This window comes from Arachis hypogaea, chromosome 8, assembly GCF_003086295.3.
Source record: "Arachis hypogaea cultivar Tifrunner chromosome 8, arahy.Tifrunner.gnm2.J5K5, whole genome shotgun sequence".
Lineage (NCBI taxonomy): Eukaryota > Viridiplantae > Streptophyta > Magnoliopsida > Fabales > Fabaceae > Arachis > Arachis hypogaea.
The window spans coordinates 4,308,967-4,331,294 of record NC_092043.1 but is presented as its reverse complement, the minus strand read 5'-3'; the positions used below and the strand labels follow the sequence as shown (position 1 = coordinate 4,331,294).

At 35.2% G+C, this 22,328-nt stretch overlaps 2 protein-coding genes and 1 non-coding gene across 6 annotated transcripts; 1 reads left to right on the top strand and 2 right to left on the bottom strand.

Moving 5' to 3' along the window:
* The first annotated feature begins 9,968 nt into the window (after window positions 1-9,968).
* On the top strand, window positions 9,969-12,454 carry LOC112705742 (SWI/SNF complex subunit SWI3B). The gene is made up of 5 exons (XM_025756671.3): window positions 9,969-10,701; window positions 10,798-11,211; window positions 11,417-11,549; window positions 11,862-11,992; window positions 12,072-12,454. The coding sequence occupies exons 1-5, from the start codon at window positions 10,090-10,092 to the stop codon at window positions 12,255-12,257; spliced, it is 1,476 nt and encodes a 491-aa protein (XP_025612456.1). The 5' UTR covers window positions 9,969-10,089; the 3' UTR covers window positions 12,258-12,454.
* A 321-nt stretch (window positions 12,455-12,775) lies between these two features.
* Window positions 12,776-14,709, bottom strand: LOC112705743 (psbP domain-containing protein 3, chloroplastic). Of its 4 annotated transcripts, none has more exons than XM_072200410.1 (9): window positions 14,499-14,709; window positions 14,290-14,414; window positions 14,153-14,224; window positions 13,992-14,072; window positions 13,836-13,918; window positions 13,638-13,713; window positions 13,307-13,464; window positions 13,176-13,220; window positions 12,776-13,059 (listed from the first exon to the last, which is right to left on the bottom strand). In XM_072200410.1, exons 1-9 carry the CDS (start codon window positions 14,615-14,617, stop codon window positions 13,033-13,035), a joined length of 786 nt encoding a protein of 261 aa, XP_072056511.1. In that variant the 5' UTR covers window positions 14,618-14,709; the 3' UTR covers window positions 12,776-13,032. The 4 variants fall into 4 exon arrangements, with proteins under 4 accessions (XP_072056511.1, XP_025612457.1, XP_072056512.1 ...); XM_025756672.3 differs by having other exon boundaries at window positions 13,307-13,425; XM_072200411.1 differs by lacking the exon at window positions 14,153-14,224 and having other exon boundaries at window positions 14,499-14,686.
* Window positions 14,710-20,886: 6,177 nt separating this feature from the next.
* On the bottom strand, window positions 20,887-20,990 carry LOC112708527 (small nucleolar RNA R71). The gene has a single exon (XR_003156381.1). It is a non-coding gene; the product is annotated as a small nucleolar RNA R71 (small nucleolar RNA).
* Window positions 20,991-22,328: the final 1,338 nt, after the last annotated feature.

Sequence of the window (22,328 nt, the reverse complement as noted above, 5' to 3'; positions counted from 1 at the left end):
GAGGTGAAGGATTTATGGAATTATTCATAGTCTTAAGACACAGTTACTAAATACTAATGATCATTTAATGAAGACACAAACATAGACAAACATATGGTATAAATACCGAAAAGCAGAAAAAAATAAGAACAAGGAATGAGTCCACCTCAGTGATGGTGGCGCTTTCTTCTTGAAGAACCAATGATGTCCTTGAGCTCTTCTATGTCTCTTCCTTGCCTTTGTTGCTCCTCCCTCATTGCTCTTTGATCTTCTCTAATTTCATGGAGAATGATGGAGTGCTCTTGATGTTCCACCCTTAATTGATCCATATTGTAACTCAAGCTTCTAAAGAAGTGTTGAGTTATTTCCAATAGTTGTTGGGAGGAAAGTGCATCCCTTGAGGCATCTCCATGATTCCTTGGTGATGAGCTTCCTCATGCGTCTCTTGGGATCCATGAGTGGGCTCTCTTGTTTGCTCCATCCTCTTCTTTGTGATGGGCTTGTCCTCTTCAATGAGGATGTCTCCTTCTATAACAACTCCAGCTGAGTAGCATAGATGGCAAATAAGATGAGGAAAAGCTAGCCTTGCCAAGGTAGAGGGCTTTTCGACAATTTTGTAGAATTCAATGGAGATGACTTCATGAACTTCTACTTCCTCTCCAATCATGATGCTATGAATCATGATGGCCCGATCCACAGTAACGTCGGATCGATTACTAGTGGGGATGATGGAGCGTTAGATGAACTCCAACCATCCTCTAGCCACAGGCTTGAGGTCCAGTCTTCTTAATTGAACCAGCTTGCCTTTGGAGTCTCTTTTCCATTGAGCTCCTTCCACACATATGTCTATAAGGATTTGGTCCAACCTTTGATCAAAGTTGACCCTTCTAGCATAGGGGCGTGCATCTCCTTGCATCATGGGCAAGTTGAACGTCAATCTTACATTTTCCGGACTGAATTCTAAGCATTTCTCCCGAACCATTGTAAGATAATTCTTTGGGTTCGGGTTCATACTTTGATCATGGTTCCTAGTGATCCATGCATTGGCATAGAACTCTTGAACAATTTTTAACATCCAGTAGCTTATGTTCACACACAAAATAGGTTAGCAGAGTCACTTATTAAACGCTTCCAATTAATTGCTAGATCCTTACTTATGAGAACAAATCTGCAAACCTCGGTTTGGGGCATGCTATTTTACATGCCGCAGCACTTATTCGTTTGAGGCCAACGAGTTACCATCAGTTCTTTCCTATGCAATTGGCATTTGGCCAGCAGCCAAATGTTTCCCATTTAAGAATATTTGAGTGTGCGATATATGTTCTCATTACACCACCTAATCGCACCAAAATGGGACCCCAAAGAAAATTGGGGATATATGTTGGATATGATTCTCCCTCTATAGTAAGGTATCTTGAGATACAAACTGGAGATGTATTTAAAGTCCGGTTTGCGGATTGTCATTTTGATGAATCAAAATTTTCAACATTAGGGGAAGAGAATAAGCTTCCTAAAAAGGAACTTAATTGGAATGCATCATCGTTGATGCATTTAGATCCTCGATCAGGGCAATGTGAACTAGAAGTTCAAAAGATTATACATTTGCAAAGAATAGCAAATGAATTGCCTGATGCATTTTCTGATACAAAGAGGATAACCAAATCTTATATACCAGCAGAAAATATCCCAATTCGAATTGATGTCCCAGTAGGACAAGTAGCCACTGAAGCAAATTCATGCCAGAAGCGTGGCAGAGCGGAAAATGTCCCAATTCGAATTTATGTCCCGGTAGGACAAATTGCCACTGAAGCAAATACACGCCAGAAGCGTGGCAGGTCTGTCGGTTCCAAAGATAAAAATCTTTGAAAGAGAAAAGAGGTAAATACTATTCCTGTTGAAAAAGACATAGTAAAGACACCTACAGTTGTCCAAAATTCTGATATAGTTTTAACGACAAAAGACGTTCAGGTACCTGAAAATTATGAAAATGACGAGATCTCGATAAATTATGTCTTTACAAGAAAGAAATGGAACCGAAATAAGATAATTGTCAATGAAATATTTGCATATAATGTGGCATTGAATATTGACAAACCCCATTTTGAGGGTTTATCCTGTGCTTGATTTTAGGGGATTTTATAACCTTTTACCCTCATTTATCCATTGAAATAGCATGGTTTTGTGATTGTCTCCTTATTTGTGCTTAGATGTGAAAACATGCTTTCTAGACCTTAAATTAGCTAAATTCAATTCACCTTTGATTCCACTAGATGCCTTGATATGTTTGTTAGTGATTTCAGATTGAAAAGGCTAGGAATGGATCAAAGGAGTGAAGAGGAAAGTATGCAAAGTGGAGAAATCATGAAAAGTCAAAGAAGTTGAACTTGCCCATGGACGCGCGCACGCACCTGGCGCTCGCGCGCAGCTGCGAATCACCCCATGGACGCGTACGCGTGCTGTGCGCGTACGCGTCGGTGCCGTTTTATGATTTTTTAATGAAAACGTGGCCAACGAATTCTGAAGGGTTGTGGGGCCCAATTGCAACTAACTTTGGCGCCAAAGATGCTATTTAAAGCCAAGGATTGAAGAGCAAAGGGGATGCCAACTCATTAATTCATTACACACTCATTAGGATTAGTTAGAAGTAGTTTCTAGAGAGAGAAGCTCTCACTTCTCTCTAGAATTAGGATTAGGATTAGGATTAGTTCTTAGATCTAGGTTTTAATCTTTGCTTTCTTCTACTTCTACCTTTCAATCCTTTGTTGCTACATTCATCTTCTTCTATTCTTTTGTTGTAATTTCCTTTATGTTGTTCTTACATTTTGTTGTAGATCTAGTATTGTTCTTTCTACATTCTTCCAATTCAATAAGAGGTAATTCATAATAAATGTGTCCTCTTTGCTCTTCCATTGTTGATCTCTTGTTTTTGTAGTTATAGATTCCTTTAATTCTTGCATTTAATAATGTTTATTTTTATTGCACTCTATGTGTTTGTTGAAATGTCTCTTTTAGTTTTAGTGTAGATTTTGTTCCTCTTGGCCTAGGTAGAGTAATTAGTGACACTTGAGTTATCTAATTCCTTTGTTGATTGATAATTGGAGAGATTGCTAATTGGTTTGGAGTGCACTAAAGCTAGTCTTTCCTTGGGAGTTGGCTAGGACTTGTGGCTCAAGTCAATTCATCCACTTGACTTTCCTTTCTTTAGTAAGGGTTAACTAAGTGGTAGCAATGAACAATACTCATCACAATTGAGAAGGATAACTAGGATAGGACTTCTAGTTCTCATATCTTGCCAAGAGCTTTGTTAGTTGTTAGTTTATTTTCCTTGCCATTTATATTTCTTGTCCAAAAGCTTAAAAACCGCAAATATAACTCAAAACCAATAACAAGACACTTTATTGTAATTCCTAGGGAGAACGACCCGAGGTTCAATACTTCGGTTTATAAATTTAGGGGTTTGTTTTAGTGACAAACAACTTTTTGTATGAAAGGATTATTGATTGGTTTAGAAACTATACTTGCAACGAGAATTCATTTGTGAAATTCTATACCATCAAAAATCCATTCGTCAAATATCATGCATGAAAGTAAGGATCTTGAGTCAAGGTCAGTCGAAGAATGTCAACAAATGAATGATTGGCCAAAATGGAAAGAAGTCATGAAGGCTGAATTAGACTCAATTACAAAACGTGAAGTCTTTGGACCTGTAGTCCGTACACCTGAAGATGTAAAACCTGTTGGATACCGACGGGTATTTGTGAGAAAACGAAATGAGAAAAATGAAGTTGCGCGCTACAAAGCCCGACTTGTGGCACAAGGTTTTTCACAAAGGCCCGGTATAGATTATGAAAAAACGTATTTTCCTGTAGTGGATGCGATAACATTGCGTTATTTGGTCAGTTTATTTGCATATCATAAATTGCATATGCATTTAATGGATGTGGTAACAGCCTATTTATACGGCTCATTAGATCGGGATACCTATATGAAAGTCCCTGAAGGACTAAAGATATCTAAACCATCCAATGAATATTCGCAAGGGTTATACTCAGTCAAATTGCAAAGATCTTTATATGGTCTAAAACAATCTGGACGAATGTGGTATAATCGTCTTACTGAGTATCTGGCCAAAAATGGATTCAAGAATGATGATATCTGCCCGTGTGTTTTCATAAAGAAATCTGCATCTGAGTTCATTATAATTGCTGTGTATGTTGATGATTTAAATATCATTGGGACTCATGAAGAGATTCCAACAATTATAAAAACTCAAAAAGAAGAGTTTGAGATGAAAGATCTTGGAAAGACTAAATTTTGTCTCGAACTGCAAATCGAGCATACAAAAAATAGGATCTTTATTCATCAAACAACATACACAGAAATGATCTTAAAGAGATTTTATATGGATAAGTCACATCCATTAAGTACCCCAATGATCGTAAGATCTTTGGATGTGGAAAAGGATCAAGTCCGTCCTAAAGAAGAGAATAAAGATATCCTTTGTCCTGAAGTACCATATCTTAGTGCTATTGGAGTGCTAATGTATCTTGCTAATTATACATGACCCGATATATCATTTGCTGTGAACTTACTAGCAATGTATAGTTCCTCTCCAACCAGAAGACATTGGAGTGGAATCAAACAAATCTTTCGATATCTTCATCATGGAACGGTTGATATGGGATTGTTTTGCCCATATGGTTCCAAGTCACAACTAGTTGGCTATACAGATGCTGGATACTTGTCTGATCCACACAAAGGGAGATCTCAAACAGGATACATGTTCATATATGGTGGTACAGTTATATCATGGAGGTCCACGAAATAGAAGATTGCAGTAACATTGTAGCAACCCTCAATTTTAAAAATATAAATATAAATAAGTTATAATTTATTTTATAAAATTAGAATTTCTTATTTTAAAAAAATTATTTTTATTATCAGTAATTGAACTAATTTTATAATAATTTAAATTTAATCAAATCTTTAATATTATTATTATTATTATTATTATTATTATTATTATTATTATTATTATTATTATTATAAACATTACATACAATTGTTACGAGTATTATATGTATTATAAGTTTATATAGTTTTAAACCCCAGTATTATGTATTCATTATTGTTATTATATTCACTACGTTGTTATTATTATTATTATTATTATTATTATTACTATTATTACGTTGTTTATTATTATTATTATTATTATTATTATTATTATTATTATTATTATTATTATTGCTATTGCTAGTACTATTATTACTATTATTAATTATAAAGGATGGAAATCAAAGACGGTTTACATTTTGGATTAAGTTACATATGTATATTATCACTATTATTATGCATATATACATACATATAAATATATAATAATAATAAAGAAAGCTAAGGCGGCTTATATATAAGCCTTCATAAGTCATACGTATACATATATATATATATAGATGAACATCATAAGAAAAAAAAAAGAGAGAGAATAGCGTAACGAAGAAAAAAAAAGGAGGAAAGAACGTAAATTCCTTCGAACTTCCGGCTTCGATTTCTTGCAATCCGTAACTCCAATCAAAAATCTAATCCGGTAATAGTATTCGTAACCTCTTCTTCTACACGTTGGCACCATTTTTGATTAGTGGAAGTTGACAGTGACATAGCTCATCTTTTCTTTAGGTTTGGCCAACGGAAATTTTAGGAGGCATAGACGATTCTGGACATTTTCTTCTTCGATAGCTCAGTTAGAAAGCTTCTCCGAAGCTTTGAATATTTTGATTCCGTACGAAGGTATGGTTTTGGTTTCTTGTAGTTAATGTTTAATGTCACGTGAAAACATAGGCTAGAAGACCTTAAGATAGGAGTGAAATGAATGAATAATTGATGGATTGTGTATATGGTATAAAATGTGAGGTTTAGCTGTTGTCAATAATTTGTTGTTGAAGTTGGTCGGTTTGGAAAAAGATTTAATATTAGTATTTGTTTGATTATGAAATAATTTGTTACTAGACATGATTTGAGTGACTGAGAGGTGTTTGGTTGATAGTTGGGACCCTTGAAGGGTGGCAGAAATTTGAGTCTTAGAGGAGATATTGCCAAAATTTCTTTAAGAATTGGAGTTTTGATTTGAGGTAATATTTTAAAAGGGAAAGAGATTATTATGTGGCTTGTATATTATTTGAGACTATTTGTTGACCCTCTGTCGCAAGATGTGACCGGGCACTTTAACTCCCCGGATTCCCCCATGGGCATGCATATATATGAATATTGAATATTATATTTGAGCTTGGAGTTCGACTCCATGGAATACTATATTATTGAGCTTGGAATTCGACTCCATGGAATACTATATTATTGAGCTTGGAGTTTGACTCCATGGAATATTATTGAGCTTGGGGATGCGCGCACAGAGGGACTGTCCAATGGTTAACTACCAGGACTTGTCGGGTTGGCTGTATAACCGACAGATGAGACTCATCAGCCATAGGACAGGCATACATCATATGCATTTGTTTGCTTTGTTTGGGTGTCCATTGCTTTAGTTTGTTTAACTGTTAAATTCTACTTATCTGCTACTTGTTCTACTTGCTGTAAATGCTTCTCTATCTGTGTTTTCTTTGCTTGAATTGTATGTGTATGTTTTTGGGAAATTCCTCTTGACGAAGGTGTGAGGAGAGAGGATTGTTCCACCAATGATTCGGAGGATTAGAGGAGACAGAACGTGAATTATTAGGTTAAAGTTAGATTCAGAATTAGAATACCTTAGATAGCTTACCTAACTTTTGGTTTAGTTTATTTTCCTTAAGAATGATTTTGAGTGTCGAAGTTTTAGGAATGCCTCTGGCTTTCCCGAGACCTTTTATATTAACTATGCGGGCACCTTTACCATACTGAGAACCTCCGGTTCTCATCCCATACTATGTTGTTGTTTTTCAGATGCAGGTCGAGAGACACCTCGTTGAGCATTTGGGTATCCTCCTTACGAGCGAAGAACTGTCTTTTGGACTGTCATATTTTGTTTTAGGCTATGTATATATGTTTATAAAATCTCCGTATGTATATTTTGTGTTTTGTCCCTCCTAGAGGTCGACTTGGAGATACAGGGGTTTATTTTGTGGTTTGAGTTTTATTTTGGGTTGTATATAAACATAATTATATACTCTGGTCGGCCTTAGCTTCGCAGGTCGAGTCTGGAGCTTGCTATCTGAGTTTTGGAACTCTGATATGTATATATATGTGTTCAGTTATCTTTCGATTTTACCTGTCCGTTTTACGAATATCCATGCGAGTGTGTCACGATTTTCCGTTTATCGCTTTTTTTTAGCTTGTTCTTCAAGGCTCCTAGATATGACTTCATTCAACTATATCTATGTACATATCCTTTTCTTTTAGAAGTCGTAATACCTTGCCACCTCTGCTTTACGACTTAAGCGTAAGGCCCTGTGTGGTAGGGTGTTACAAACATCCTCTAATCATGCTGAAATACTAGCAATACATGAAGCTAGTCGTGAGTGTTTTTGGCTCCGGAATTTGATCTAACATATTCTGTTATCATGTGAACTGATTGATCATAAGATAGCTCCAACTATCCTGTTTGAAGATAATACAACATGCATTGCTCAACTTAAAGGCGGATACATTAAAGGTGATAGAACAAAGCATATTTCTCCCAAATTCTTTTTCACTCATGATCTTCAAAATCAAGGGACAATTGATGTCCAACAGATCCGCTCAAGTGATAATCTAGCATATTTATTCACAAAGTCACTCCCAAAATCCTCCTTTGAAAGATTGGTACATGAGATTGGGATGCGCCGATTTCAAGATATTAAATGATGTCGACAAGAGAGGAAAACTGTACTCTTTTTCCCCTGGTCAGGTTTTTTCCCATTGGGTTTTTCTTGACAAGGTTTTTAATGAGGTAGTCCCCATCACAAAGGATATTGTACTCTTTTTCCTTCACTGAAGTTTTTTTTCCCATTGAGTTTTTCTTTAGTAAGGTTTTAACGAGGCAATAATCCTAAATGGACATCCAAAGGAGAGTGTTGTGATAAGGATCAACGTGGATGTCCATTCTCAAGAGAAAATAGACTTAAATACATGTTGAAAATAAAGACCCCATGCATGTATAAATAAGGGTACATATTTGAACCTTTATACACACAGCAATAGTAATTAATAACAATATTCTCTCTCATTTATAATCTTCTTTCTCTTTTATATACGATACTACTTATATATATATATATATATATATATATATATATATATATATATATATATATATATATATATATATAAATTACTTTTATCAAGATAATTATATTGGTAAAAATTAGGTGTAATTATTCTATTGGTCCCTATAGTTTCGCGAAATTTTCAATTAGATCCCTATACTTTTTTTCTTTTTAATTAGGTCCCTATACCATATTAAATTTTTTAATTAAGTCCTTATTAACGGTAAAAGTTAAAAAAATGTTTATAAAATATAAATTTACTAATTTACCCTCACTCCTTCTCTTCTTTCTTTCACCCTCACTTCCATCATCTTCTCGTCCTCTTTTTCTGTCTCCACACTTCTTCTACCAACAAGCTCCCTTCTTTCATGGCAAAAATGGTCATACAACACAAATTCAAAACTAAAATTTTTGCCATAATTAATTTTTAGCATGATCAAAAATAAAATTTTTGTCATGACATAATCATTTAATTACAAACAAAACACATATATAATCAGAACTCATAATCAGAATTTTTTAACACAATCAATTTTCTCCCAATTCTAAAACCAAGACAATGTGAAAAAATCGAACAAGGAAGTGGAAGAAGAAGTTGTAAATACAGAAAAGGAGAATGAAAATCAATGTATCTCACCGTAAACTTACACTTGAGGAACAATCAATTCCTTCTGGAACTACCGCAACCGAAGAAAATAAACAAGCGAGTTTTCAATTTTTTGCAGAAGAAGAAAACGTAAGGAAGGAGAGAAAAAGAGATGAATCAGAGAAGCTATAGCCAGCAGATAGAAACGAACATCAAAATTGGATTCACCGCTGCAAGGTTGCAATGAGGAGAATCAAACGCACCCAGTTCCAGCTTTGATTAACATTGTTTAGTTTCTCACCTAAATCTGGTTTCCCTGTCGCATGAGACGGAGAAAGCTTCCCGATTTAAGTTCCTAGGCTCTGCAGAAATGCGAATCTATGTCTAAAATTCAAATAATGGCGACATTTCAGAGCTTATGTCTCCGACTATGGCTGTAAAATCCAGTCGGCCACGATCGTCCCTGTAATACAGGACTATCGAATTCAGAGCTCCAAAATTCGTGATTTTTCAAGAAAAAAATGTATCTGCAGATGCACTAGAAATGGCAAACAAACCAACTTAGCACAGAGAAGAGAAGGAAAAAAAAGAGAAGAGAGAAAGTGACAGATCCTCAACATTTACCGTGTTCAATAGAAAAAAATGGCGAGAGAAAGCGCTACTAGCTTGAAGGATATATATATATATATATATATATATATATATATATATATATATATATATATATTTAATGAGAAAGACACAGAAGACAAAGAAGAAGAAGAGAGAAGGGTAGAGAAGGAGCTAGTTGTTCTGATTTCTTTTCTGATAGAACGAAAATAATGAGAATGAAGGTGAAAAAGAGAGGCTGGAGTAGAGGAGGGAGATAGAAAAGTAGAAGAAGAGTAAAGGATTAATTTTGTCTTTTTTAAATAAGAAAAACATAATTTATGAATTTAAAAAAATTGAGAGAATATTCAATTTAAGAATGGAATATTCTGTTAAATTAAACGATTTTGTTACGATAGAAATCTAATTAAAAAAAAATTGGTACAAAAATCCAATTAAAAAAAATATAAAAATTTAATTAAAAATTTTATAAAATTATAAAAATTAATAAAATAATTAAACCTAAAAATTAATACTAAAATTTCATATTTATATTTTTTATTTTATATTTATATCTTCCTCATTTATTTCATAACATCTTAGAATTAAAGCGTTGTTTACGCAACAACAGCTAATTAGTCTCTCTTGCTGCAACAGAAGAAAGAACTCAAAGAAGGCCCAACCGCTAATTAAAATCCGATGGCCACCAACTCTCCCGCCACAGCTCCGCCTCCACCCAAACCGGGTGACCCTCCTTCTTCCTCCACCGAAACCACACCGCCCCCTCCCAAGCAACCACCACAGCCCTCACCTTCTCCGGCGAAGCCCGAAGCCCCATTGTCCGACTCAAAACCCTCCACAGAAGCCACCGTCGTGCTGGTCCCCAGCCACTCCAGATGGTTCTCCTTACATTCCATTCACCAATGCGAGGTCCGCCACCTCCCCGAGTTCTTCGACTCCCCCTCTTCCTCCTCCAAGAACCCTAGGGTTTACAAGTACTACAGGAACTCCATAGTCAAGTACTTCCGTTACAACCCTTCCCGAAAAATCACCTTCACCGACGTCAGAAAAACCCTCGTCGGTGACGTCGGTTCCATCCGCAGAGTCTTCGATTTCCTCGAAGCATGGGGATTGATCAATTACCTTCCGTCTTCGTCCATGAACAAGCCCTTGAAGTGGGACGACAAAGAGTCCAAATCCGAATCTGGATCCAACACTGCCGAACCCCCACAACCTGTTCGAGAAAACACCAAGAGAATCTGCAGCGGATGCAAAGCCGTTTGCACCATTGCTTGCTTTGCTTGTGATAAGGTAACTTCTTTGCCTCTTTCCTTTGCAATGAAGATGTATTAATGGGAATATAAAGATTGAAACTTTTGAATTTCCTTTGCTTTTTGGTTGGTGTAGTATGATTTGACTCTGTGTGCGAGATGCTATGTTCGTGGGAATTATAGAGTGGGTGTGAGTTCTTCGGATTTTAGGCGAGTTGAGATAAGCGAAGAGACTAAGACGGATTGGAGTGAGAAGGAGACTCTGAATCTTCTGGAAGCCGTTACACATTATGGTGATGACTGGAAGAGAGTTTCCCAGCATGTTGGTGGCAGGACAGAGAAGGACTGCGTTGCTCATTTCATCAAGCTTCCTTTTGGGGACCAGTTCCTGCGTTATCGAGATGGTGGTGCGACTGACGACACTGCAAATCAGCTGAGGCAGAATGCTGCTGTAGCCGAATTCGATTCAGAAGCTGGTGGTGCAGCCGAGCATAGTAAAAGAATGCGACTCACCCCTCTTGCCGATGCAAGCAACCCTATTATGGCTCAGGTGATTTCTTGGTTGGAGTCGTGCTGCTTTTTCTTTTGTTGATTTCAATTTATATAGAGGAGTATTTGTTAAACTCTTGACGGGGATTGTGACTGCTGGACTGCTTAAGAATGATCTGCCAGTATTGAATTGCCTATGTGCTTCACAAAATAATTTCTGTAGAAGCTCTATTTAACTGTTTAACGTATCTTATTCAAATTTGCAGGCTGCTTTTCTGTCAGCTCTGGCTGGATCAGAGGTTGCATATTCTGCTGCACAAGCTGCAGTGGCAACTCTCTCGGAGGCTTACAAAACAACTAAAAATCATCGATCATTCCCAAGAAATACATCACTACAAGGTGAGAATGATGAATATCTTTGGCTTAAGATTACGAGCTTTTGAATCAATTAAGGTAATGGTCGTAATGGAGGTTATCTTGAAATGGATGGATAAATCTTCATCATGTACTTATTGGACTAGTTTCTGAAACGTGTTTTTCTAAATTATGTGAATCTATACATTGTGCTACAATTTTTTCCGTTTGTTTTTCTTCCTCCCCTCTTCTTCTCGAGCTGATATAGTATGTTCATGTGATTCTCAACAGAAAGTGAAGAATTTAAGTTATTAACTCATTTTTCTCAGTATAATGATGGCTTTGTTTCTGATGCAGAAGCTGGTATTGCATCTAATGGTGGTACCTCTTCAGATTCATCACAAGCATCTCGATTTCATGCAAATATACTGCTCGAAAAAGAAGAGTTAGATGTGGAAAAGGCAATTTCTGAGATTATTGAAGTTCAGGTCTGTAATTTGTTAGAGTTTTGCCATAATGCTCTATGCAGCTAAGCCTTTGCTGAATAATGGATATTCTGTTGTACAGATGAAAAATATCCAAGACAAGCTTCTTCGTTTTGAGAATTCAGACTTGATGATAGAGAAAGAATGCCAGCAGTTGGAGCAAATGAAGAACTTGCTTTTCCTTGATCAGCTTTCTCTTTTATTTCAAAAGCAATCTGCTTCAAAATCTGGAGAACGCACAGAAGGCAATGGTGTAAAGACAAATTGATGATTATCAAGTTCTTAGGTTTAGCAAGTCTAAATATCAATTCTGCGTCACAGTAGTCAGCATTGTATATGTACGATATTATGATGTAACGGAATCTTGCTGCTAACTATTATTTGTGAACGTTCCTCTAATTTTTAGAGGGACAGAAAAAATTATAGTGGAAGTTTGTATCACACGTGTGGGGTGTGATCTTTTTATTTTTTATCTTAATTTTCTTACGTGGGGTGATATTACATATTTCAACAAGATAAGTCCATAAGTTGTAAGACTGGACCAAAAACGAAGCTATAACTGTGAACCATACAAAACAAAGAATTTGAATCTACAAATAACTTGTTAATGGATTGAATTGAGAGATTTTTTCTAATACTCCTGACTGCTTAATTTAATATATAACTTAAAACCTTGTATATTGGAATTCAGAACCGGAAATCGCTTATTAGATGCGACTTAAAAAACTTTGGTATGATAATAAAAGTGAAGATAAATCGATGACTGGTGCATCAAGATTAGCTACATTAACTGTCGAATTTCTGCTTGAGAGTAAGCATGCTGCTTGATTAACAATATTGGAGGAAATGTTGTGGTAAGTATCATACCAGTGTGGTATATAGGATGCCATTTCTAGCTTAGAAATAATGTCAATGTTACTATATCACGGGGAAAAAAAAAGGAATAATATTAACATCGAGGGATCTTATAAGAGTATATCTAGGTATACACATCCGTCCACATGGAACATAAGATAGATATATCTCCCTCATGAACTCTTTGTTCATATGAACCTAAATGATGCAACAGCCTGCAGAAAGCAAGTGGAAGTTTAGGTGAAATTGAGTTAATTTGAAAGCACCAAGCTAGATGCTCAAAGTGAACTATGTATGTTTTAACCGAAAGAATAGAACAACGGAAGTTGACCTTTTTCACTTTGGAAGCATACTTGTCAGTTTCCTCTTCTACAAACTGCATGCAGAAGTATGATAGAGTCAGAAATCAGCACATGATGAAAGTAACAATGTATCTCACTATGTGGCCATCAAAATTCAAACCTGTCCTGTCACCGTGTAGAGTCTGTTATACCAACCATTTGATGCCATTCCAATAGCAGAATATAAGGTTCTGCGACTCTCACCCGGATTTTGCAGTGAATACTCTATGTAATAAAACCCTGAAGCCATTTGAGTTGAGTTAGGCTTCATTGCTGAAGCTTCAATATTCACAACTAGGTAAAGTTATTCTCTCACATTAGCACATATCATATCATAGAACAATGTGAAATGGAGCTAGAAGAAATGTAAATTGATGCTTCATAACACAATCTTGACAAAAACTCATATATATCATAATGAAATAGCTGGAATTAAGAGTAGAAGTAAGCACCCTTGGATGATTTACAATCTATGAGTTTGGCAGCCACACCCGGTGGTCTTTGCCAGCTTCTGTCCAATCCACCAATCTGTTCAATTCATATTCACAGTGAGAAATTTAGCATTACATGGAACAAAGAAGAAATAAAGAATTAAAGAAAATAAACAAAAAAAAAAAATCTGAAGTGAAGTGAAAAAAAAAATATCAGACCAGAGTCTCGGCAAATTCTTCCACTTTACCAAACGATTCCATCTTAGTAAAATCCGGACCCACCCCTGTGATGGCAACGCTCACTGAAACATATTGGTACCAACAATTACTCTTAAGAAGCAGTTCAATGATATGATGATGTGGCAGAATGAATACCATTGGAATTGGAAGCCTCTTGCGGGTAGAAAGCGGTAATCGATTTAAACCCATCGGGCTCTCCTGTTCCTACTTGCCAATCTAATAAACACACATAGAATGATTTATTATAAGCACCTGAAAATGAAGAAGTGCTAAACTTGGAATTGAATTGAATTCACCTGGGGGTATAGCTATCTTGAACTTGTTGACATCATCAGTGTAAATACGAACATCCTCCTCAGTAGACACATCTAAGACAAGTTCATATCATTTGCCAAAAACAGTAGCACAAATTAAGAAACAGAACTCATCGTACCATTGAGTGCTGATGCATTTGGAACAAGTGCTGCGGGTGCTAATAATGCAGCTGCGGCTGCCGTGTGAACAAGTAGCTGTCTTCTATGAACACCATGTGATGATCCTTCCTCTCCGGTAGAAGAACTAAGAGAATAGAATAAAGAAATAATATAATGAAGTTAGCACGTTGCTTATGGTGAAACATAGACGTGAGAAATAGATTCTTACAGTGAAGATGGGTTGTGGTGTTGTTGGTGAAGTGTTGTTATGGGTGCGGCGAAGGGTGTGGTGGAGTGGCATGGCGTAGGTCGCATTTGAAGACAAGAGAACCACGAAACGGAAGCCATTCCTTTCAGATCACCTTCTCTCTTTCTCTCCTCCTACTTTTCTTATTTTTATATTTTATTATTTTTATATTTTTTACTGATCTTTGTAACATAAAATGATAAAATCATGGATTTTTAATAAATAAATAAATTATTTAATTTACTAATATATTCTCTCTTAAAATTATTTATAGTTTTTCTCTCATATTACCTATCTCTTTTACTGTGACAAGATAAAATACACATATCTGTCTCTTAATTTTCATACATACTTACATTTAAAATATTTTTTGTATTTATTTTTTTTTGTGATAACAATGAAATATGTTATTTTTTTTATAACATATATGTAACCAGATATGTATATTTTTATTACTTATCTCATTGATAATGATAATAAAATACATGTAATATTCTTTTATAACGTATTTCAAGGTAGTGATAATAAAAAATTATATTATCATATGTGTGTTTAAATTAACGTTTATAAATGAATATTGATATGAATGTTAGTATAAATATATTTTTGTAAAATTAGTTTTGATCAAAAATGGATTAATATCAACGTGATTTGTATTCGAATTTTTTTTATTTTTATGACTGTGATTATTGTAGAAAGAATTTTTTGGATGACAATGATCAAAATTACATTTGGGGATAAAATTAATATAAAGGTCCTATTTTTTACACTTTTTATCATTTTTTTTATTTTTATATTTAAATTTAAATTTAATATCTCAAGATATACAAATAATTTATAAATTATAAAGTTAAATTCTAAAATACTTGAATACTTTTTCTATACTATTAAACTATAAATACTCCTAATATTTATAACAAAAAGGAAAAAAAAAGTTATTCATGATTTTTACTCGTTGGATGTTGCAAGTTTGAGTAAGTTGTAATAGGGAAAGGTCAAATTTAGAAAGTTAAAAGGGTTTTGCTTTGACGATGAAAAAAAGTTGGTTCTACATGTGATGAAAGCGATGTCACATTCTGTGATTTGGCCATGTGTGTGGAATACAGTAGTGGGATAGAGTAGAAATCTGCCATGACAGAGGCATCATTGTTGATGTTGTGTAATTCTAGCGGTTAGTTATGATTAAATCGAAGTCGCTGATCGTTATTACTGAAGCGGCCATTTTTTTTGGCATATTTGGCTAGCTACATGGTAGTTTTGGTATTTTTTTTTTTTTTTTTTTTTACATCTGCAATTGATAACGTCTGAAATTAACATTTTTGTCTAAATTATAACCCAAAATCATATGAAAAAGAATCAAATCCAAAATCAATATGGAGTAAGTTGAAATATGAGACTATTAGTTGAAATAATTATTTTCGAGAGATCAAACTGATTCGAAACGTTGGTGAAAGATCAGAAAAGAAGTAGAGGTAAAAAAAAAAAAACACGTGTAAGCATTAATCAGAAGTTATTTGATATGGACTCGATTTAGATACTTTGATAAATCGAACAAGTACTTGAATGAAGAATTGAACTAATTTTCAAAAGGAAAATCGAGCAGTTATGTAAGTAGGGCAGTTGAATGCTTTCTCTGAGTGAGGAACTTATTGATAACATTTGTGGGCAAAAGAGCGAAAACAGTTACCTAAGAATTTGCGTACAAGGCAGCGTCGTGTAATTAATGGTCGGTTATAGAAGTGGGTTATAAATATTAGTAAGTTTTAGGAAATAGGGTCGGAATTTCTTTTCAGAAATACACTCAAGCATACTCATATCCCAGCGAATTCCTGAGTTTGCATTCGAGTTCAATTTCTGTAGGGTTCCTTCCACTGTCTTTACTTTTTATTTACAATTCTTGCTAAAACTTTATCTTCAAATGAATTTATCTTTCAAGCATTGTTTAATTTTCATGTTCAATTTACATTTCAGTACCTTTAATTTCCATGCCTAAAGTTCTTTGATCCAATCGAAGGCATCTTTATTACTTTCTTTAAATTTCAATGCAAACCTTTTTTTAATTTCAGTCAATTTTACTTTTCGAATCTTTTATTTTACACTTCTTTTACCCTTTTGCACTTTTTGAACTTATTTTCTGTCTTAATACTCGTCTAATTCGAGAACCTTTGGTGCACTTATAGAAATCTGGTACCTGCAAAAAAGGAGTTGGTTTCGCTCCTAATCTATTAGAATCGAACCACCATCGATTTGCATTAAAGGAAGATTAAAATCAACAAGGGTTCATAAACATAAAAGAAGGCAAATAAGAAACTGACAACTAAAACTAGAAGAGTAAAGATGTAACAATAAGAAATTAAAAGGAAAAACTAAATCAAACCAAGAATTAAAAGTTGGATCTAAGAAAATTTAACCTAAACTACCCTAAATTCTAGAGAGAAGGGAGAGCTTCTCTCTCTAGAATTCTAACCTACAGCATGATGAAAACTATACTATCACTTCCCCCCATTCCCGTGCAATTCTTGGGATCAAAAGCATCAGAAATGAGTTAGATTTGGGCCTCCTTGAGCTCAAAAATCGCCCCCAGCGTTTTGCCTTTAGTGAAGTCACGTGCAACTTGTCACGCGTACGTATGGGTCACGCGTCGCGTCGCTGCCAATTTTCCTTGTCATGCGTGCGCGTGGGGTGATGCGTGTGCGTCGCTGGCAAATCTCCATCTCACGTGCACGCGTGGGTGACGTGTGCGCGTGGCCTTCAATTTAGCAAATCCTCATTTCTTCATGAATTCTCCATTTTTTGAATGCTTTTTCTTCATTCCTTCAACCCAATCTTTGCCTTCTAATCCTGAAATCACTTGACAAACATATCAAGGTATCAAATGGAATTAAAGTGAATTAAAATTAGCGATTTAAAGGCCTAAAAAGCATATTTTTACTCTTAAGCACAAATTAGGAACAATTCACAAAACCATGCTATTTCATTGAATAAATATGAGAAAAGTTGATAAAATCCCCTAAATTCAACACAAGATAAACCACAAAATTGGAGTTTTTCAAACCTCCCGACACTTAAATCAAGCATGTCCTCATGCTAAACCATGATAGACAAGAAAAGGGGTATGAACATTTATTCAATGCAAATAAACTAAATGCACCTATTTATATGAATGCAACTAAAAGAACGCATATAAACAAGTAGGGCTAAGGTCATATGATGATTCATGAATCCTACCAATTCAAATATAAAAATTGAAGTTCAAATAGACTTGCAAGAAGAAAGCTCATGAAAGCAGGGAACATGGAATTGAGCATCGAACCCTCACTGGAAGTGTATCCGCTCTAGTCGCTCAAGTGTATAGGGTTGATTCACTCAATTCTCCTCTAGTCATACTTTCCAAGATTTGTTTTTCAGCTAACAATCAACAATTATTCAATGCATGCATACATTTATCATGAGGACTTATCTTCAGGTTGTAATGGGGCTAGGGTAAAGGTAAGGATGCATATGGCCAAGTGAGCTTGAAATTTGAATTCTTGATTAACCTAAGCTCTTACCAAACACATATAACAACCTATACAGTTCTAATACACTACCTAGCTACCCATGATTCCCACTATTTCACATACTCATGCATTCTCTTTAATTCACATTCCATATGCAATGTTATTGTTACTTTACCTTGGGACATTTTTGTCCCCTTTTTATTGCAATTTTTTTCCTTCTATATAAATATTTTTTCTTTTTCTATTTTTTTCTTTTTATTTTTATTTTGATATATATATTTTTCTTTATTTTGTATTTTTTTCAATAAAGTATACACAAGAGTATCAATGCATATGGTTTAAACATAATTAATACATGAGTATGTACCCAATTCCCAATATTTTCAATAAAAATACAAAGTATACTTTTACCTCAACCAATGTCCCAAGTTTTTCACACCCAAATAATACACACCTTCACTAGCCTAAGCTAATCAAAGATCCAATTAAAGGGCATTTATTATTTTTCACTTAGGGGTAATGATGTGCTACATTAAAGAACAAAAAGGGTTAAATAGGCTCAAGATTGACTAACAATGGTTGATGAAAGGTAGGCTATTTGGATAAGTGAGCTAAATGAAATGATGGCCTCAATCATATAAACGCATGTATACATAGAATAATGGACATAAAGAATCAAACAAATCAAGGATTACAATCATAGAGAGAGAATAATACACACAAGAATGGAAATAGTGGTTATAAGATGTAACCACGCAATTGGGCTCAAAACTCACATGCTTGTGTTTTTAGCTTAAAAACCATGTTCCAAAATAAATTCTTCAAACGAGGTCAACAATTTTTTTTTGGAAATTGTTAGGGTGCCCTAAAAACAGTTTTCTTGGAAAAGAAATCATCACTCTAACCAAGTAATCCTAACATAAAAAGAAGTAGTAAAATATGTACAAATTCTAACTATCATGCACCCTATCATGCAATGCAACAACTAACTAATAAAGAATATTAAGAATTGGTGTTGAAAAGGGAAGTGGTTACCCACGGAGGTCGGTCGGATGATCTCCCCGCACTTGAAGATTGTGTAGAGGGACTTGTTTATTGCCCCATTTAGAAGCTTTTCCATTCCTTCTTGGTGGCCAGCCTAAAAGGAGAGAAAAAGAAAGACAATTAAGCCTAAAACAAAAGATATCAAAGCAAATAAAACATAGGCAGGGCTAATGCCAAATAAGAGTATGGTTCTCAACTAAATGGTAGCTACAACATGTGAGTGAGAAAGCACTGTAAGCTAAGGCATATCAACTAATACTTGATACAAGAGTAAAGTCAAAGTATGAAGAGCACTCAGAAGCATCAAGTTCAACAAGAATTGACATAAACAAGATTAGTGATAAGTATGTGGGCATTTGGTCCTATCATAATGTTGTTTTTCAAAATTGAAAACATATCTTCTTGAATAAAGGATTTAGCAAAATGAAGATCCAAGAACATAAAGCAAAGGAATTACAGAGAAAAAGTTGGGCGTTCAAAATGCCCAGTGAAGAAGGAAAACTGCCATTTAAACGCCAACCAGAATACCTGGCTGGGCGTTTAAATGCCCAAACCATGCAGCAAGTGGGCGTTAAACGCCCAAAACATGCAGCTCATGGGCTTTTAACGCCAAGACGACACAAGGAGAGGAATTTTGTTTTCAAATCAAATCTTTTTCAAATCTTCATATTTTTTCAAAATCAAATCTTTTTCAAATCAAATATTTTCAATCATATCTTTTCAAACATATCTTTTTCAAAAATCAAATCTTTTCCTCATATTTTCAAAAATCTTGATTCAAAAATTTCAAGTTTGTTACTTTCTTGTTAAGAGAGATTCAATATTTGAAATTTAAAATCATATCTTTTAGTTTCTTGTTAATCAAGTCATTAACTTTTTAAAAAGTCAAATCTTGTTAATTTTATCTTTTCAACCATATCTTTTTAAATCATATCTTTTTCAAATCACAATTTTTTTAAATTCTAATTTCAAAATCTTTTTATAACTTCTTATCTTTTTCAACTTTATTTCTTATCTTTTTCAAAACCACAACCAATTTTTCAAAAAATTATTTTAAATTTTATTCTTTTTATTTTCGAAAATTCTCCCCCCTCTCTTATCTTTTTCTATTTAAACATTAACATTCCCCCTCCATTGTCAATTCGAACTCCATCTTTCTTTGTGTGTTCGAATTCTTCCTTACCTACCTCATCCTTCCATTCTTGTTTTCCTCTGACATCTCATGGAATCTCTATACTGTGACATAGAGGATTCCATGTTTTCTTTATTTTCTTCTCTTTTATATGAGCAGGAACAAAGATAAAGGCATACTTGTTGAAGCTGATCCTGAACCTGAAAGGACTCTGAAGAGGAAGCTAAGAGCAGCTAAAGCACAAAACTCTGAAGAGGACCTCACTGAAATTTTCAAAAAGGAAGCAGCAAAAGAAACAATTATGGCCGAACCAAACAACAATGCAAGGAAAATGCTTGGTGATTTTACTACACCAACTTCCAACTTCTATGGAAGAAGCATCTCAATCCCTGCCATAGAAGTAAACAATTTTGAGCTAAAGCCTCAATTAGTTTCTCTACTGCAACAGAACTGCAAGTTTCATGGACTTCCGTCAGAAGACCCTTATCAATTTTTAACTGAGTTCTTGCAGATCTGTGATACTGTTAAGACCAATGGAGTTGATCCTTATGTCTACAAGCTTATGCTTTTCCCTTTTGCTGTAAGGGACAGAGCTAGAACATGGTTGGACTCACAACCTAGAGATAGCCTAGACTCTTGGGATAAGCTAGTCACGGCTTTCTTAGCTAAGTTCTTTCCTCCTCAAAAGCTGAGCAAGTTTAGAGTGGATGTTTAGACTTTAGGACAAAAAGATGGTGAGTCCCTCTATGAAGTTTGGGAAAGATACAAGCAATTGACCAAAAAGTGTCATTCTGACATGCTTTCAGAATGGACCACATTAGATATATTCTATAATGGTTTGTCTGAATTTTCCAAGATGTCACTGGACCACTATGCAGGTGGATCCATTCACCTAAAGAAAACGCATGCAGAAGCTCAGGAACTTATTGAAATGGTTGCAAATAACCAGTTCATGTATACCTCTGAGAGGAATCCTATGAGTAATGGGATGCCTCAAAAGAGAGGAGTTCTTAAAATTGACGCTCTGAATGCCATACTGGCTCAGAACAAAATATTAACCCAACAAGTCAATATGATCTCTCAGAGTCTGAATGGATTGCAAAACGCATCCAACAGTACTAAAGAAGCATCTTCTGAAGAAGAAGCTTATGATCCTGAGAACCCTACAATGGCAGAGGTGAATTACATGGGTGAAGCCTTTGGCAACACCTATAATCTTTCATGGAAAAATCATCCAAATTTTTCATGGAAGGATCAACAGAAGCAAGGCTTCAATAATAACAATGGTGGAAGAAACAGGTTTAGCAATAGCAAACCTTTTCCATCATCATCTCAGCAACAGACAGAGCATTCTGAGTAGAATCCTTCTAGCTTAGCAAACATAGTCTCTGATCTATCTAAGGCCACTCTTAGTTTCATGACTGAAACAAGATCCTCCATTAGAAATTTGGAGGCACAAGTGGGCCAGCTGAGTAAAAGAGTTACTGAAACTCCTCATAGCACTCTCCCAAGCAATACAGAAGAGAATCCCAAAGGAGAGTGCAAGGCCATTGATATAATCAACATGGCCGAAACCTTAGAGGAGGAGGAGGATGTGAATCCCAATGAGGAAAACCTCTGGGAACATCCAGTGGCCAGTAAGGAATACCCTAATGAGGAACTAAAAGAATCTGAGGCTCATACAGAGACCATAGAGATTCCCTTGGACCTCCTTTTACCATTCATGAGCTCTGATAACTATTCATCTTCTGAAGAGGATGAAGACATTGTTGAAAGGCAAGTTGCCCAATATTTAGGAGCAATCATGAAGTTGAATGCCAAGCTATTTTGTAATGAGACTTGGGAAGAAGAGCCTCCCTTGCTTATCAATGAACCGAATACATTGGTTCAGCAAAATTTACCTCAAAAGAAACAGGATCCTGGTAAATTCTTAATACCCTATACCATAGGCACCATAACCTTTGAAAAAGCTCTGTGTGACCTGGGGTTAGGGATAAACATGATGCCCCTCTCTGTAATGGAGAGGCTGCCAAATTCTCATTGGAGATAGCAGATAAATCTATGAAAAAGGCTTATGGACTAGTAGAGGACGTGCTAGTGAAGGTTGAAGGCCTTTACTTCCCTGCTGATTTCATA